This window comes from Artemia sp. Qi Xiang Cuo, chromosome 8 (genome assembly GCF_049724085.1).
Source record: "Artemia sp. Qi Xiang Cuo chromosome 8, ASM4972408v1, whole genome shotgun sequence".
In the NCBI taxonomy this organism is placed as follows: Eukaryota; Metazoa; Arthropoda; class Branchiopoda; order Anostraca; family Artemiidae; genus Artemia; species Artemia sp. Qi Xiang Cuo.
In genome coordinates this window covers 16,101,541-16,119,298 of record NC_142801.1, presented here as the reverse complement: position 1 = coordinate 16,119,298, position 17,758 = coordinate 16,101,541, and the positions used below count along the sequence as shown (strand labels likewise).

The 17,758-nt window shown below is 36.2% G+C and overlaps 1 protein-coding gene across 4 annotated transcripts in view; it reads left to right on the top strand.

Annotated features, from left to right (window-relative positions):
- Dis3 (exosome complex exonuclease RRP44-like protein Dis3) overlaps nucleotides 1-17,758 on the top strand; it is a 109,324-nt gene that overhangs the window by 22,184 nt on the left and 69,382 nt on the right. For 3 of the 4 annotated variants that reach the window (XM_089093235.1, XM_089093236.1, XM_089093237.1), the window contains exons 2-3: nucleotides 7,288-7,517; nucleotides 9,169-9,693. In XM_089093235.1, the coding sequence (XP_088949361.1) occupies nucleotides 7,290-7,517; nucleotides 9,169-9,693 (753 nt within the window). In that variant the 5' untranslated portion in view covers nucleotides 7,288-7,289. Of the gene's footprint in view, nucleotides 1-7,285; nucleotides 7,518-9,168; nucleotides 9,694-17,758 lie in introns of all 4 variants that reach the window. The other variant, XM_089093238.1, reaches the window with a different exon arrangement.

Here is a 17,758-nt window from a genome sequence, read left to right as displayed (position 1 = left end):
AAACTTTACCAGGGGCGCCAATTGGGGGGGGGGGGCATGGCCCCCCTAGACTTTGAAAATTACCTTCTTATTTATATTTTATAGTTATTTTCTACTTTAGCTATTTGCTAAATTAAAACAGCAACTGGTCCAATAAATACAACCAACAACCTGGTGCCCTAATTCTATCATTAGGAGACAATCTTGTTTTGAAATGTCAAATGTCTATATGCGGGTCTCCATTCACACTTCTACACTATTTTATACCTGAGTAGGGTTCATTCAAAACTAAGCTTCATGTGGTCAGTATTTCTTTATTGTTCTTGTGAAGAATTCGTTGTAAACTATGAGTGTTGTATATTGCCTTTTTTAGTAGCTGCGGAAGGAAATGTGTTCTAGGGTTTCAAGGTGGTTTAGGTCAGCAGATTCTTGACAATGTTGAATAGTTTATGGGATGACTAGTCCCAGTGGAGTGTATGGGACTGTCATGAACAGGAAATGCAAGTGATTGGTTTATGGGGTTTCTAAGTGGGGTAGTTTCACCATGGAGTATGAGAGTGATTTTCTAAGTGAGTTTCCACATGTTTCTTCAGTTCTTCTCTTGCCATATCTGAGTGAAGTCCTTGTCTACTACTCATTTAACTGCATCTATCTTAAACTACTGTACATAAACTTAGTACAATAAAACACATAATTTATAGTGAAAGAGACTCTTCTGCCTCCTCCTTGAGAACCCATAACTCTGAATGATTTGGCTATGCTTACCAAAACGCTTATCAAAGTAAACCCTATATCAGCAGAAAGCAAGGTTTACATTGTAATCAAACTATGAGTAAAAAGCGACAACAAACTTTGGATTTTTTTTTTTTTTTTGTGAAAATACAGAAGAAAAATGAAGAAAGTTTAGTGCAAGAAACTGGCAATAGTGTCAGCGCCCAAAGTGTTGGGTTAGTTGAGATAAATTTCCCCACCTGTGACAGAATTTTGGAAACAAGCAGAACAATAAATGGCTCAGGTCAACATGAAAGTTTGGTCTGCATTGCTGAACCCCTTACGGGTTACAATAGCAGTCAAGAAACTCTCTCAGATATATCTAGGACGCATTACAACAAACCAGCTCAACCTATTCTGGAGAGATATCTGGCTTCCACTTCTAATGGAAGGAAATTCAGTGCACATTACTATAAGACTTATGAATGGATTTAATACTAAAAAAAACTTGAATTCCATGTTTTAAAGCCAATCTTGACAAGGGGTAGGTGACTAAACCGTGGCTCATGTAGTGGTTCTTAGACTATATATGGGATCATCAGGAGTGGGGTAGATTTGCAAGTGAATTGACTATCATGGTTGCATCAGTGGCTGCAACATACTATAGGCCAAGCCACAGTAAAAAGAGAAACAAAAAATTAAAAAACATGTTTTAGCAAAACTGGGCTAGTGAGAAAAAAAATGTCATTTGTAGCTGATTCCACAATGGTGACTAATATCATGATTAGTCTTAATTGTAAAGTGCTATCTAAAAAAAAATCTATGGGAATTCAAAAAAATATTCTGAAACCCCTAAGAAATGGCATCAGATTAAAAAAAAGCACACAATTTGAATTGCCATGGCTGAAAAGCTTATACAGGAGACTTACAGTTCCCTGGCTTGAACAACAAGTAGAATCATATTTTTTGCATAGGTAACACTGATGTGTCTTTTTCTCAACTGCCAGCAAGCCACTGGAACATCATAAAGAGCTGTTAGAGAGCTTATTTTAGAGGAAATGGCTATATCTAGAACCTTTTGTAACTAATGAAACATAATGTTCAGTATAAAATCTATTGTTTGACAAAAAACTGCATCTTTATGTACAAGAGGACATCATATTGGGTATGATGTCAAATTTGAGTGACTGCTGCCTAATTCTCTTGGGTTTGCCCTTTATTATATCCAACTAAGGAAAAGCCAAAGGCTTTTTCCTGTTTGTGATATAAACCAATGACCAATTTTTGTCAGGAAGCTCCTTTTTATATGAAATCATGTAGCATCATTGAAGGCCAAAGCAAAATAGATAGGATATTGATAAAAAAATGACATCATCAAATAATTTCATAAGAATTACCTTTTATTTGGAGGAGTTTCACCATTTTCCTGAATATGTTTATGGTATCTACTCTCTTTAAGCCAGCAATAATTATGTATTTATGTAGCCTATATATTTTTTTTTCAAAAAATGGCTCCTTATTTTTTTTTTTTAATCAGTACATTGAAATTTTCTAGCTTGAAAGAAAACAATCTAGATAGGTCACAAGTTTGGGAAACTCTTTAAGAGCCTTGATTTTGGAAAAAGAAAACTTTAATCTGGATGAAATTTCATTCATATGCGTTTAAAGAGCAACTTAAATTATTTTTTCCAAGGGATGATTGTATTGTTTTTGGCATCTGCTATACTTACAAAACAGCTGAAGATAAAAGCATGGAACAAGCAGCAGCAAGACTCACATACAAAAATGTTGCACATCAAAATCTACATTTTGAAGATGGATAAAACTTGTAATGTCATGTGAAATTATACAAGATAATGAATGAATCTCAATGGCTAAAGCATAAGGTATGGCAAAAAAATGACCCACAACAAAATCTGCAGTTAGGGGACTTTATATTTGGAAAAATATAGAAAAAGGAATTGAGTAGTGTATTTGCCTCGTCTCTATGTCATTTATGGAATATTGGATATATTCACAGCTAGCACTATAGTTCTGGAGGACCTTAAAGCTCTCAAATGGATTAAGGTAAGGTGATTACCTTAATTTGCACTTCAGAGGAAAATAAGATCCATCTTGGTCTGTGAATTGCTTCATAGATGATGATGTGGCTGATAAAACGTCAAATGTATCCCACTGGTACTTCCAGGGAACACCATTCCATTTGACATTTAGTAAACTCATGATGGCTTCACCATTGGGTGCTGAGACTGCTGTATCTGAGAGACTATTCTAGTGGTTGACTACACAGTAGGAGGAAAACTGTTGTCAGTGCTGAGTTTTGACAGATAGCTTGAAGAGATTCTTTGAATGTCCCCTCCAGTCACTGCTAGCATTTTGGGGAGTTGACAAATGAATTAGGGGGGCTTCTTGTGAAGTATGCTTATATGTCGTAAGCATGTCAGATCTTTGTTGTCAGTAAACCAGTATAGATAATTTCATCTCCTTCAAATGCTTATCATAAGGCTTGTCTTTCATCTCTGTTACTGGCTCTTCTTTGCACCCCTTCCAGAAGCTGTACATCACCCCTGTATCCCATTGACGCTATGGATATTCCAAAATCAAGCACTGGCTTGACAAGGGCCTTGTACAACTTTACAAAAACATAAGGAGATCTTTTTTTGATGTAATACCTTGAATTACATATTTTTTTTTCCAAGGCCACACTGCCTTTCTATAGGGAGACCTACTTGAAATAGTTTTTTTCAAGAGTCCATGGACAAAGCTTGTGTGAGACAAAGTCTTCTTGTAATTTTAGTGGAATTACACTGGTTGCCAACAACAATTCCAAGATTCCTTTCTTTATCCACATTTTGCAGCTCTTGCTTGCTGTTTACAGCTGGACTGACTTTAGTATATTTAAGACCTGGCTTGGACTTGCCAAAATGTATGATGCTACATTTGTCAATGTTGAAACTCATGTACCACATTGTTGCCCAGTTTTGAATAAGTCAAGATCTGCTTGTATTGACTCATGGTTGACTGCACTAAACAACTTAGGGTCATCAGAATAGAGAGTGAGATGATTTGTAGTCAGTTGAAAATTATCATTTATATAGATATTGAACAGGGTAGGTCCTAAGACACTACCTTGCAGGACACCACTGATGATCCACATCTCTCAGAAAGGATTAATTCTCCTTCATTAGTAAAAAGCCTCACTCTCTATGTTCTATCAGTAAGAAAGGCTGAGATCCAGTCCACACGGTCTGCATTAATTCCACACAAGATGAGATTTGTTTTTAGGTATTGATGTGACACTCAGTTACAGAACTACTTGTGAATGGCAACATCCTACAGTTAGTACCCTGAAAAATATAGCAGCTGACTTGAGTAGTCAATTTAAGTCAGTGTTCTCACCTCCAGATGATGCCCCCTTACCAGAAGCAAAGAACATTCTATTGAGGAACCTATGCAAAAGATAATTGTGGTTGCCTCTGACGTGGGGAGTCGACTGAAGCTGCTTAATCATAACAAATCAATTGGCCCTGATGAAGTTCACCCGCGAGTATTGAAAGAAGCTCATGCAGGAATAGCCCTTCCCCTAACAAACATGTTTCAGAAGTCTCTTGATGCTAAGCAGATTCCTCAGGATTGGCAGAATGCTAATGTTACACCTGTACACAAAGTGGGTAGCCACAACAGCATTTCCAATTATCAACCCATTAGTCACACATCTGTAGCTAGTAAAATCTTAGAAGAAATCGTGAATATTCACATTGTCAGACACCTGATACTAATGAGCTGCTCAGTGATAGTCAGCATGGCTTCAGACAAGGACGCTTGGTTGAGACTAATTTGATCAATGCATATGATTATATTACTGAGCATTTAGATCAAGCAATCCCTATTGACTTGGTTCTATTGGATTTTGCAAAAGCCTTCAATAAAGTACGTCACCATCTACTAAGGACCAAGTTATATTTGTGATTAGAATGAAATCATGGAGTGGGTGCTTCAGTTTCTTTCCAGGAGCAGGGAGCCATCTTGGGACCAACACTGTTCAACATTTATATTAATGATGCACCAACCACAGTCAAAAATAAAATAAGTCTTTATGTTAATGACTCCAAAGTCATTGGACCTGTTGATACACTTGATAAGAGAGCCTCTATCCAGTATGACCTATGGGCACTTTCCCAGTGGGCAACTTTGCGGAGGCTTGAATTTAATGTAAACAAATGTCAAATAATCCACTTTGGAAAGAAAAATGAGAAATGTTCTTATCATATGTTAGGTACAGATGGATCAAGACAGACTATCATCTTGTCTGAAGTGGAGAGACTTGGGGGTCATAGTTGATAAAGATTAAAATTCACTATGTACACACTGACAGTAACAGCTAAAGCATTCCAAACCCTTGGTATTATAAAGAGAACAATCACTAGTAGGTAACCTAATGATGACTAAGTTATAAAAGGCATTGGTCAGGCCTAATTTGGAGTTTGGCATGTGTGTTGCTAGCCCATTCAGTAAAGGTGATCAGCAGAAGTTAGAATCAGTTTGGAAATGGACTACAAAAGTAATTGACGGATACAAAAATTTAAACTATTCATCCTGTCTGAAGAAACTGAAGCTCCTCACTCTTGTCTATATGTGTAAAAGGGGTGATATTATTATGACACATAAGCTCCTGATTTCTAACTCCATTAAATAAGCACTTTCAACTTGACCAATCTGCTGGAACTAGGGGACACAGTTGGAAAGTATATCAGAAAAGAGCTGCCACTAGGCTATGCAATAACTTTTTCATTAATAGAATAGTGAGTTTGTAGAGCTTGCTCATCAAAGAAGCATTCACTACCTCCAGTACTGCTGCCTTTAAAAGAGCCGTTGATGGAGAATGGCCGTCAAAGCCATGGTGTACTGAGTGGGACGCTGTTGAGACGTCCAATCATCATTATCACTAAACAGCAATTCTACAGGATTTAATCCTTATTTTGCTCAACAATGCGATCTAACGTAATGTGGAACTTTGTCCAGCCCTTTTGCAAGGTTGACCAACAGGACATCCACAGGTGGGCCCTGATCAATCAGGTCTGTTATTATATCCTAAGTCCCAGCAAATTTGTTTCTACTGACTCTCCAGGTTAAAATCCATGTTGGCTGGGTGATAGTATTTCATCAAGTTTGAGATGCTTCATGACAGTCATTTACCACTCTTTCCAGGATTTTAGCCACAACAGAAGTAATACTTATAGGATGGTAGTTTTCTGCCCTGGCGTTATTTCCCTTTTTGAACAAAGGGTGACAAATGCTGTTTTCTAATCTATTGTTACTTCCTTGGTACAGAGGTAAACTTTCAATAATTGGGAGAGTGGCCTGGAAATGGTTTCAGCAACTTCTTTTAGAAGACGTGGATATAACCTATCTAGCCCAACTGATTTGTTGACATCTAGCAATTTAAGTTGTTTGAGGATGTTAAAACTGTGAATCTCAATAGGATCTGTTGGATGGTAAATTTGTGTGGGTTCAATAGTGGGTTGATGATGCATATGATTTGCTACTAAAAACAGACAAAACTGGCAGTCCATTTCATCTACAATCTCTTTGACGTCTGTTAGTTCAGCTCCTGAAGCAGTAATTAGTTTAGATATCAATTGCCAACCAGGACTTTTATAGGAAACATATTGCCAAAATTTCTTTGGGTTATGCTTGCTAACCCAAACATTCTAAAATTGTGTAACTACTATTTACCAGATATTCTAAAATACTTACTAATATAATTCATTCAGGTTTACTAATAAACTTTACTTCACATCCCTCTCCTCCTAATAATCAAATATAAACAACAAATTGTTTATATGTAATGAATTTTGCACATGTGATCTTTCTTTAAATTCATTTAAGGGTAAACAAAATATAGCATGCAGCAGCAAATTCTGTGTATGGGACCCATAAGCTGGTGGGGTTCATTGCCATGGGAGTGACCATTAACTTTACTTATAGAACTGTGGCATTAATGCATGGAAATTTAGGGTGGGGGGGCGGAAAGTTTCTGTAATTCTCAAGAAGAATTTACTTTGGTCATATTCTCTTGTAACACAGATATCAGGCTAACTTTGGTGCAAAATTCCTTTCTGAAGTAAACATGATAACAGATTAATACTGTTTTATCCCCTACTCAGGATTCTTTCCTGAAATAATAGGTGCTATGTTCATGGGCGTAGGCAGAATTAGGCAGCATATTGTCTAGGGGGGGGGCAGTCGATAGTGTGATGGAGTTTTATCAACTGCTTTTTCCAAACCATCTGCTTTTTCAGCCATATCTAATGTAAATTTGAAGGTATAGGGGGGGGCAGCTGCCCCCCCTCCCTACGCCCATGGCTATGTTGACAACATATGCCTAGGTTTAGCCTTGGATATATTTGGTTAGTTTGAATTATTTTTTGTTTGTTTTAAATCTCACCTCAGTGTTATTTAGGGGTAATAATCAAATCTTGATGCTAGAGATGTCTAACTCTTACAAAAGAGTTTCGTCTTGTTTGTTTTAGTGTGTGATTTTAACTGAAAGAAAGAGTATGTTCAAAACAACTTTTAAAGTTTTTTTTTTTAGAGAAATGGTCAACAAAATTTTCATAAGGAAAACAAGACAAGGGAAAATATTGAAGCTTGTTAGAGAAAACTATCTCAGAGATGATATTAGCTGCCTATCAGATCTATGTACCATTTGCAATCAAGCTAATACCATTCAGCTGAACAGATTGGACAAATTACCAGTAACTTCAAGCAAGCTTTGTGATTTCCCTCACTATATTGTTTTTAGTTCTGATGTTATTTTGAATCAGGTAAGGATTATCATTATTATCTATCTGTATGCAAATTCTTTGTGCAGGGCAATTAGTCACGTAAAAGGCAAATTTTTCAACTGAAAAATTGAAGCAAATGTTTACAAAATTATGTAGCCTAAGTTGTAAATTTTCAAAAATCTGAAATAATCTGCAAAATCGAAAAATGTTGAAGAGCTAAACAAATTGAGAGAGAGAGAGAGAGAGAGAGAGAGAGAGAGAGAGAGAGAGAGAGAGAGAGAGAGAGAGAGAGAGAGAGAGAGAGAGAGAGAGAGAGAGAGAGAGAGAGAAATATCTTGGTGTTTCTAAGCTAGTTAAAGAAGGCAAAGTAAATGTCATGTGTTTAAGAGTTTTGGATTTAATATGCAGAAACTGCATATAGAGTCCTTAATATTGTCTCTATTCTATTTTTTCTCAGTTTTCCACTGTTTTTCATTGAATTATCATGATTTTTGCAATATATAGTGTCTAGCTGCTGAATTTTTTCTTCTGTAGGGGTACTTTTGGTTTGTTTCTGTTATTAGCAAGATTGTCCTGAGCAGCTTTTTCTTTATGCACTGGTAAATAATTCTTAGATGATACTACCTTTCTTTCCACAATTGTTTCGAAATGAATACGTTAAAAAACAGGTAAAAACTGTTCGAAGAAACTGAAAAAAAAAAAATTAATTTTTTTTTTTACAAATTATGGAAGACTTTGGCGGTTTTGAATGTTTTGGCTCTGCATTTGGAAATCTTTATCAATGTGAAAAAAAATCCGAACCAGCATAAAGAAACATAAAAAAGCTGCAAAAAAAACACACAAATGTTATACAAAAACGAAAAAAACTCACATTTAAACCAAGTTTAATGTGGTGTTTCATGAACAAGGCAGAGTGTCTGCTATATACTACTGTAAGTGTATGTCTGAGTTATCTTCTGATATGCGATTAATCAAGTAATCCCATATCCTCCACCATGTGATCTCCTCCTGTAGGGTTTGCTGCTGTGTTGTTATGGAGCTTGGTATAATGATAATTGCTTAGATGATATACTATCAAGGGGATCACAAAATGTTCAATCTGCTGAAGGAGGCAAGTCTTGCTTGTGCTAATCTATTGTATATTTTTGGTCTTTTACACGTGATTTCAGATTTTTGAACCAGAAAAAATAGGGGGAGGGGAGCTTTTTAGTATCTGTAATCTTGAACTTGCAGCCCTGACGCTTATTATGTTTATGTCAAACGTATGAGTTTTATATACCTGAATGAAAATAAAATCTTAGCATGTTGTATATTTTTGTATGTCATATTGTATGTTCTTTTTTTAATGAACAAATCCAGGGAGGCCACATCGTTCTCTACTTAGTGCTCCCGAATGCGGACACTTGATTGACTATATTTACCTCATTTGTAAATTGGAATATTTAGTTTAAACTTCTTAAGTGTGGCAGAAATTGTACCCCAGAAAAAACATAAAATAAGGAGTGTAAAAAATAAAATGAAATAAGAATAAAAGAAAGTATAAACATTTGTGTGTGTGTAAAATAGTTTGCTGTAAAATTTCCTACTAAATTTAAGGTAAATGTAAATAACCTAGCTTCTTTATCTGAAGAAGTTTAACTTAACATGATAATATTCCTCAAATTTCAATAAAAATGTCTGTTACTTGTAGATAGATGTCGTTGAATCAGAATCATGGAAGAATTGCATTATACCACTGACCGTTCATCAAGGGGTACGCTCCAAAAGTCTTGCCATCTACCATCGTTTGAAGGATATAATGAACATCCCAGATAGAAAATTTATTCTCTTTGTTAATGAGCATCACAAAGACACATATATTGAAAGAAAACCTGGAGAGTCTGCTTCTGCTTATGCCACCAGGTGTGTTTTAACAACTTGTAAATGGTATCAAACTCATTTAGTAGAACTTCAACAGCAACAGCAACAAAATTCAAAAATTGTTAAGCTAGTCTACCTTTGCAATGATGATGAAAGTAAGGAAGCTGCAGTTAAAGAAGGGTTGCTTGCTTTTACCATTGCTGAGTATGTCCATAGTCTGCAGAACCATGGAGAATTGGTTGATAAACTAAGTAAGGTCAGAGTTGACAAAGGGGATAAAGTAGGTCATCTATTCCAGGAGCATCTCTCTCAATTACAGCTTTTATCTGGCTTAAAGACCAAACGATTTTTACAGGTATTTATTTTTTCTATTTTGTTCAATATCTTGATTTGTAGCATATATTAAGGTTCCTTTTAATAAAAAATAAAATCATTAAAATACAATTTATAACAAAAATACAATAATATATAGTGTATTACAGGTAATTACTTGGTAAAAAGTCTTCCTAATTTAGTAACTGAGATAAATGATCACTTGAACGAGGTCTAGACCTTACTCATCCATCCATCCAGGTGAGATGATTGTTTGGGTTTTGAATGGATGAGTGATTTATTTCCTTTTTTTTCTCTCTCTTTTTGTGAATGTTGTGAGTTGTGTTGGGTTGTTTGCGTGGATGATTTTCAAGTTCCCGCTTTTTTGTTGGAGTGGTGGGAGAGGGAGGCGAGAGAAGTTATTTATTTGTTTTTGGGGTGGGTTATATTAGGGTCCGAGGAAATAAAAGAGTAATAAAAGATAATAAAAGAAAATTTTTTTTAAAAGTGTTTTTCCTTTTTTTCGGGTTTTTGTCCGGCATGCAGTAATGCATTGGATTGTGTTTTTTAAATGAGAAGTTTGTTTATTTATTTATTGTAACCCGTTTGTAAATGAAAAAAAAAATCACCTAGGACAAAACAGTGCATCCAACCTGATAGTACGAAAATCAAGTCCAAAATAGAGCAAAATCAGCATTATTAAGCGTAAATCATTGTCCCCAAACCAATCTATAGCACCTTAAGTCTACAAAATTTAACATTCCCCAAGAAATCACCCCATATCAGGGCTCCTCAGATGAACACTCATTGCCTCTATATGTTTCGGCACTTAAATTTCATTTCCCAGGCAAAATGAGCGTGCTATGCCATCGAACCTTGTGACATACCCCTATATAGTGACATCTGGGGAATATTTATGAACAAAACAATAACCAAAAATATAAAAATATACCCAAAAACAAATTCCAAACTTCCTTCCCAATCACTCAACTAGAACTGAATCAAAGTAAAAACATCCCAACTCTGAAAGAATACCCTTCATCCAGTTTAACTCCCATAATTGCATAACCCTAACTGTCAGCCAAAGCCTTTTTGCTTTCAAGCTCAATTTCTACGAATTAATTTCCAAACATCCTACATAACTCAGCATGTGCATGGGTCGAAACAGACCCTAAATTCCAAAATTATTAAGGGAAGAGAAAAAATTTTCATCTAACAAGCTGCCTCAAAATATCATTCAAAATATCTTGGTGATTTTTATTATACTTAATTCAAAGTTGATTATATTAAAAACTAAGCTTTTTAAATTGCCAAGCAAGTTTATTGGCTGAAAAATCTCTTACAATTAACTTATGGCTAAGTGTTTGACTTCTACTTTTAAAATCAATGTATTTAGTACAAATTCTCGCATATATAAATAGTTATATATTATTTATAAAAAATCTTATTAAATATTGAATATTATTATATCATTTTCTGTAATAATAATAGTAAAATTGAATAGTAATGAAAATACAATTAATAAATAATTAATAAAATTCAAATGCAGTTTTGCCCTGAAATTTGGTTTGTTGGAAAGCACAGGCCCTTTGGTGGAATGGGGGTTAGCTTTGGAAAAGACATTTTATAGTTCTTACAAAACAAAATGTGCATGTTTCTATATAGTTTTTCATATTTCGAGGAGGAGAGCATAAACCTAGAGCCCCCCCCCCCCTGGCCCTGTGGTTGAGTTGTTGCATGCTATCCACTGGGGAAAATAAATATTATAAGTCCTAGAAGAGTAACCAAATGCTTGTATAAAGAACTGCAATCAGAAAAGAAAAACAAAAAACCAAAGAAAAATACATATGCACTTAATTACAAATGCATAAAGAATAGAAAATAAATACTGAAAGAAAGAAATAAAAGAAAATAATAGTCATAAAAGAGAAGAGCAAAAAGAATAAACTTGATAACTTAGGAGGAAAAGAAGAAAACAAGATTAAATGTCATAGGTTATCTTGGCATTGAAACTTTTTTTTTACCTTTAAGTGATGCCCAGATCACATTATAGTCACCCCTTGTGGATAAAATAAAAATCACTGCGCCAAAAACTACCAACAAACCAAAAAACTACTGCGCCAGTAATGTATTTGGTTTGTTGCTGTGTTGAAGGATATACCACTTTCAACTGTGAAATATTAGATTGACCAATGAAAAAGAAGAATTGAAGTCTGATTTTTTTAGACTTCAATTTCAGACTTCAGAAGAACTGCGCCAAAAACTACCAACAAACCAAAAAACTACTGCGCCAGTAATGTATTTGGTTTGTTGCTGTGTTGAAGGATATACCACTTTCAACTGTGAAATTTAAGATTGACCAATGAAAAAGAAGAATTGAAGTCTGATTTTTTCAGACTTCAATTTCAGACTTCAGAAGAACTGCGCCAAAAACTACCAACAAACCAAAAAACTACTGCGCCAGTAATGTATTTGGTTTGTTGCTGTGTTGAAGGATACACCACTTTCAACTGTGAAATTTAAGATTGACCAATGAAAAGAAGAATTGAAGTCTGATTTTTTTTGGATTAAAAATTGAATGTTATTAAAGCACTTTCCCTAGCTGTATGATGGAGCTGGTGAAAAATACTAAGATTTTGTATTAGTAGACATTATCTTAAAACAAATTATTATTGAGGGTATATAGGAGTGCTGTTATTGATGTTAAAAGTAAAGATCACCATCTAGTAGTGTCAAGGGTTAATTTAAAGCTGAAATATCGGAAGGGTAACTACCTCCCGGGGAGTTATGATGTTGGTAGACTCCGGGATGAGAATTTGAGAGAAACTTTTCAGGAACAGTTGAATACTAAACTTGAGAGTTTAAAATTTGATAATTTGGAAGATAGTTGGAATCATTTTAGAAAAATAATTTTTTAAGTTGCGGAAGGTGTATGAGGGAAGAAAGCTCGAACTGCAGCTAAGAATATTAGTGATAAAGCTTTATGTTTAATAGAAAAGAGAAGTGACTCGTAAAAGAATTATCTGAGTGATAGATCGTATGAAAACAAAAGAAATGTAAAGAAAGTGGAGAAAGCATTAAAATATGAACTAAGGAGGTGTGAAGTGGACGCCATGGATAAAATTGCCGAGGATCTGGAAGATGCAGCTAGACGGCATAATAGAAATGTATTGTACTGGCATGTTAATAAATTTAGAGGGAGTAGTCAATCCGGACTTGTACCAGTTAAAGATAGGAATTGGGTCGCAATTAGCGATAAGGAAAAAACTAAAGAGAGATGGACCGAACATTTTGAGAACTTGCTTAACCGAGATAGAGTTGCAGGAAAAAATATAGAGGAAAAGGAAAAATATGATACCTTGGATGTGAAGGAAGAATTGTTTTGTGAGGAGGAATTAGCAACAGTACTAAAAGGATTAAAGAATGATAAGGCTCCAGGTGCTGATAGGGTGGTAAATGAGTTTCTTAAATATGGTGGCTCTGAGGTTAGAAATAAGTTACTGAAGATTATGAATATTATTTTTGAAAAATGGGAAGTACCTAACGATTTTAGGAAAACCTTAATTAAGCCACTTTATAAGAAAGGTGATAAAAGTGAGTGTGATAATTATTAAGGCATTAGTCTGGTCTCTGTAGGTAGCAAATTACTTAGTAATATGATACTTTTTGACTGAGACATGCCGTAGACAAAGTTTTAGGTGAAGAACACTGGAGTTTTAGAAAAGATAGAGGCGGTTTTGACTAAATTTTCACTCTTAGGCTAATAATTGAGAAGTGTCTGAGTTTTTAAACACCTTTGGTCCTCAGTTCTCTAGATTATGAGCAAGCATTCGACTCTGTTGATAGAAGAGCTTTAGTAAAGGTTTTATCCTTGTACGGTATATCAGACAAATACACTAAAGTGATTAGTGCTGTGTACGAGAATAACACTGCTGCGGTTAAGGTAGGAAATGAGGTTAGCAACTGGTTTTGTATTAAATCAGGAGTTAAGCAGGGTTGTGTTCTATCCCCCTTTATATGGATTATTTTGATTGACTTAGCTTTAAGGAGCACAGTAAAGGTAATGAGAGACCACGGAATCAAATGGGTATGAAAATGTCTCATGGACTTTGAATATGCTGATTATTTAAGCATCCTAGATGAAAGTTTGAGCAAAATGAATGAAATTTAAGAGGTTTTGCGAGTTCAGTGGGCTCGAATTGTTTTGAAAACTAATGTGAGAAATAATAATTCACTAAGGCTAAGAATAAGTAAAGAAGAAAACGTGACGTTGGGTAATGAAAAGATTGATCAGGTGGGCAGCTTCACTTACGTTGGTAGCATTATTAGTAAAGATGATGGGAGTAGTTAAGATGATAAAAATAGAATCGCCAAGGCTCAGGGTGTTTTTTCACACTTAAAAAAAGTTTGAAAGAATAGGAAGATAAGCCTTCAAACCAAGATTAGAATATTAGAAGCTACAGTGATGACAGTGATCAAATATGGCTCTGAAGCATGGACGCTCCGAATAGCGGATGAAGATTTGCTAGATGTTATCCAGAGAAATTGCTTAAAGATTGCTCTGGGTATCCGACTGACTGACCGTATTTCAAACAATTGGCTATGCGAAAAATTTGGTTCAATACCACTCTCTAGCGCTATAATGAAAGAAAGGTTGAGGTGGATAGGGCACGTTGTGTGGATGAAGGATGACAAATTGCCGAAGATTGTTCTTTTCGGCCAACCATCTAGGGCTGAACGGAAAGCAGGTCGTCCTCGTCTGGGGTGGGAGGACGTCATAAAGGAAGATTTAAAGGAAATGGGAACTTCGTGGGAGGGCGTAAAAAGGGAGGCTTTGAATAGATTGGGATGGAGGAGGAGCGTGAGTAGCTGTGTTGGCCTCAGGCGGCTTGGTGCTGTGGTGAGTTGTTAGTAGTAGTAGTAGTGGTAGTAGTATATATATATATATATATATATATATATATATATATATATATATATATATATATATATATATTATTATTATTATTTATTTATAACCCGTCGTTACAAAAACACAAGGACAGAGTACAATAAAGATAAAAAAAATAAAAAAGAAAAAAAAGGGACAAATAATACTTCAACGGATACAAACGAGAAAAACACTAAACTGACAAGAAATACGAAACATTTCTACACTTGACTACTGCTTGAGTAAACTATGCCAGGGGTGGTTACCAATTTTACTATTAAAACGGGAAATCTGATTTTCAATTATGAGAGTGGGATCTGCCAGTTTATACCTATTAATGAGGTATGTGTTACGTGTCCAGGGGGGGAGTCTTAAAAGGTACTTAGCATATTTAAAAAATATTGCTCGAAGTTTCTGTTTAGCGGTGCATGGAAATGTTCGCCAAAAAGGGCTCAAGTATAAAAAATGGGGCAATGCTAGTGCAGTATACAGCCGAGCAAGGACAAACCGGTTGAAGCTGAACTTCGTTGCAACCAATCTGCTGTACGCAAAACCGGTACGCTTTTCTAGATGTTGAATTAATAGCTGTCGTGTGTGTCTCAGCGTTTTACCAATCGGTAGTCCAAGATAAATGATGTGATCTGCTGGCTTAATACTTGTCTGTCCAAGGTCTATGGTAGGCGGGACTTGGTTTTCGGGCCAATTAAACAGTAATAACTCTGATTTTGAAGCGTTAAATTCTAGGCCTATCGCAGCATATTGCTTTTGAAAAATAGCAAAATTGCATTCAATACCACCAATATTCCGGCTCATATTTAAAATATCGTCAGCATAACAAAGAAGAGAAAGGTCAATACCATCCAGAACACACGTTATTTGGTAATTTTCCTGTGCTGGAAGAACACTGTTATTAAAAGCCGGGGCAGAAGTAGGAGCACCTTGCCGGGCGCCTTTTCGTACTGGGACGGTTGGGTAAATTTCACTTATATTCTTCTCGGGCGAAACAACTTTTATTTGTGCCTGGAGGTTTTCATACATGTCCTTTAATGGCATTAAGACATCTCGTTGGACGCCTCTCTTTCCCATTTCTAGAATAATTTGGTCGTGGATAAGGGACTCAAACGCACGCTTGACATCATGAACACCAATCGCAACCGACTCGCCTGAGCTTTCAGCGTCAATAAGGACAGAAGCCACGATGCTTAACGCATGGCCACAACCAAGACCAGGTTGAAAGCCAAATTGGGAGGGTGGTGCGTAACATTTCTCATTTATTTCTTTAATTATAAGTAGCTCAAAAATTTTGCAAAAAGTTGTTGATATAGTAATGGGTCGAAAAGACGTACATTCTTCCAGGGGTTTCCCCTTTTTTGGCAAAGGGGTAAGGGACCCTATGCAAAAATTACTGGGAACCACACCTTGCACAAAAATCATCTGAAAAAGCAGGGCAAGGTGCTGAATGAGCATTGAAGATGGGTTTTTTAAATGGAGAGCAGAAATTCCATCAGCACCACGTGACTTTTTCTTTTTAATGCGACGGAGCACGTTCTGAACCTCGGATACCGACACAGTAACGTCAGAACGGTCAGTGCTTGATAGGAAATTATGCAGCTCTGCCTTGTATTTTGCACTAAGAGTCGGACAGGGGGATTTAAACTCATGTTCGTAATAAGTTCTCCAAGATTCAAGGGAAATTGAAGATGCAGCAAAATTCGACTTTCTTTCGGAAAGAGTCTTCCATATAAGGTCAGGATTTCGTAGAGCATCTTCAGAAGACTTAGCAATTACATTAGACCGGTGGAGAGCCAATTCTTTTCCAAACTTTCTTTTTGTAAGGAGTCTAACGGCATTTACAACCCCAATTCTCGGCCGTCCACACTCCTTCCAAACTGAAAGCCAAAATTTTGCCTGGTTGCATGCATTAACTAGGCCAGCATTTTGCGACCAACCTGAAACTTGCGTACCAGTCTTAATTTTCTTTATGGGAACAGCAGCTTCCTCAGCTGAGCGAAGAGCGTGTGTAATTTGGGCGGCATATATATCAAGTTCAAGTCGGGCCTCTTTCGGTTCAATTCGTCGTGACTGGATCAGAAGGTTAAATGGGATTTTAATTTTAGCTAAAATTTCATCCGAAACTTGCGTGTAAACCGACGTATTAACATTATTCCAATCCCGTATTTGTGTCCATTTTTTTGTAGTTTTTGCTGTGTTATTTTGGTGTGGATGCTCAGATTGTGTAGCGGGAGGTGTGATTTGCAGTTCTATTGAAAAATGGTCAGAAGTAAAAGTAGTGCCAGACACCCGTACTGAAGTAGGGAGTAGGTCTTTAGAGCAAATAACATGGTCTAAATTAGAAGTACTTTCTGTGTTGTTTATGTATGTAAAATTTTGGTTTTTTTCTAAAATGGTAAATGTATCATCTAGGAGACCATGTACCATACTTTCACGATCACCAGTAAAAAGCGCGTTAGTTTCAGTAAATTCAGCACTCATGGGACAGTTAAAATCACCTAATATTACACAAGGCAATCTTTCTAATCGGATTTTGCTAAGACATTCAGCTAATTTACGTAAACTTTGCGCAAATTCGGAATGAGATGCATCATCACGATAGTCGGTTGGCATGTATACGTTCACAGGTTGGCATGTATACGTTCACAACAACAAAATTACGCACTTGAACCGCTAGAATGTTTTGCGTTGAAAAAAACAACTTTGATTCAACATCGTTACTAATATACGTCACGAGACCCCCGGAGGGCCTTCCTTGGTCCTTTTTTCTGACAGCAGGAACAACCTACATGTTATTAGCACGGAAAATGTCCAGTTGACCTACAGAAATAGGAAGAGCAAAGTGCTCTTGGATACACACAATTTGATTGCTTTTTAGCATTTCACAAACTATCGGGTGCCTTTCTGCGAAATTCCCATTCATATTCCAAGATAAAATGTTCATTGAGTAGCACGGGCAAGCCTACTAGCTTTTGAGTCTGCGTTTGCAGGTTTATTTGCCGAGCAACGGACGCTGTAGCAAGAATGTCCACTAGTGTTGCAGCTTATGCAAAAAAGCGGTTGTTTACAGGGATTGAGACGATCAGATGTATGTTCTACGGATCCACATCTGGAAAATTTGGGCTGATTGGTGCACTCGGATGCTAAATGACCGACTGTATGACAC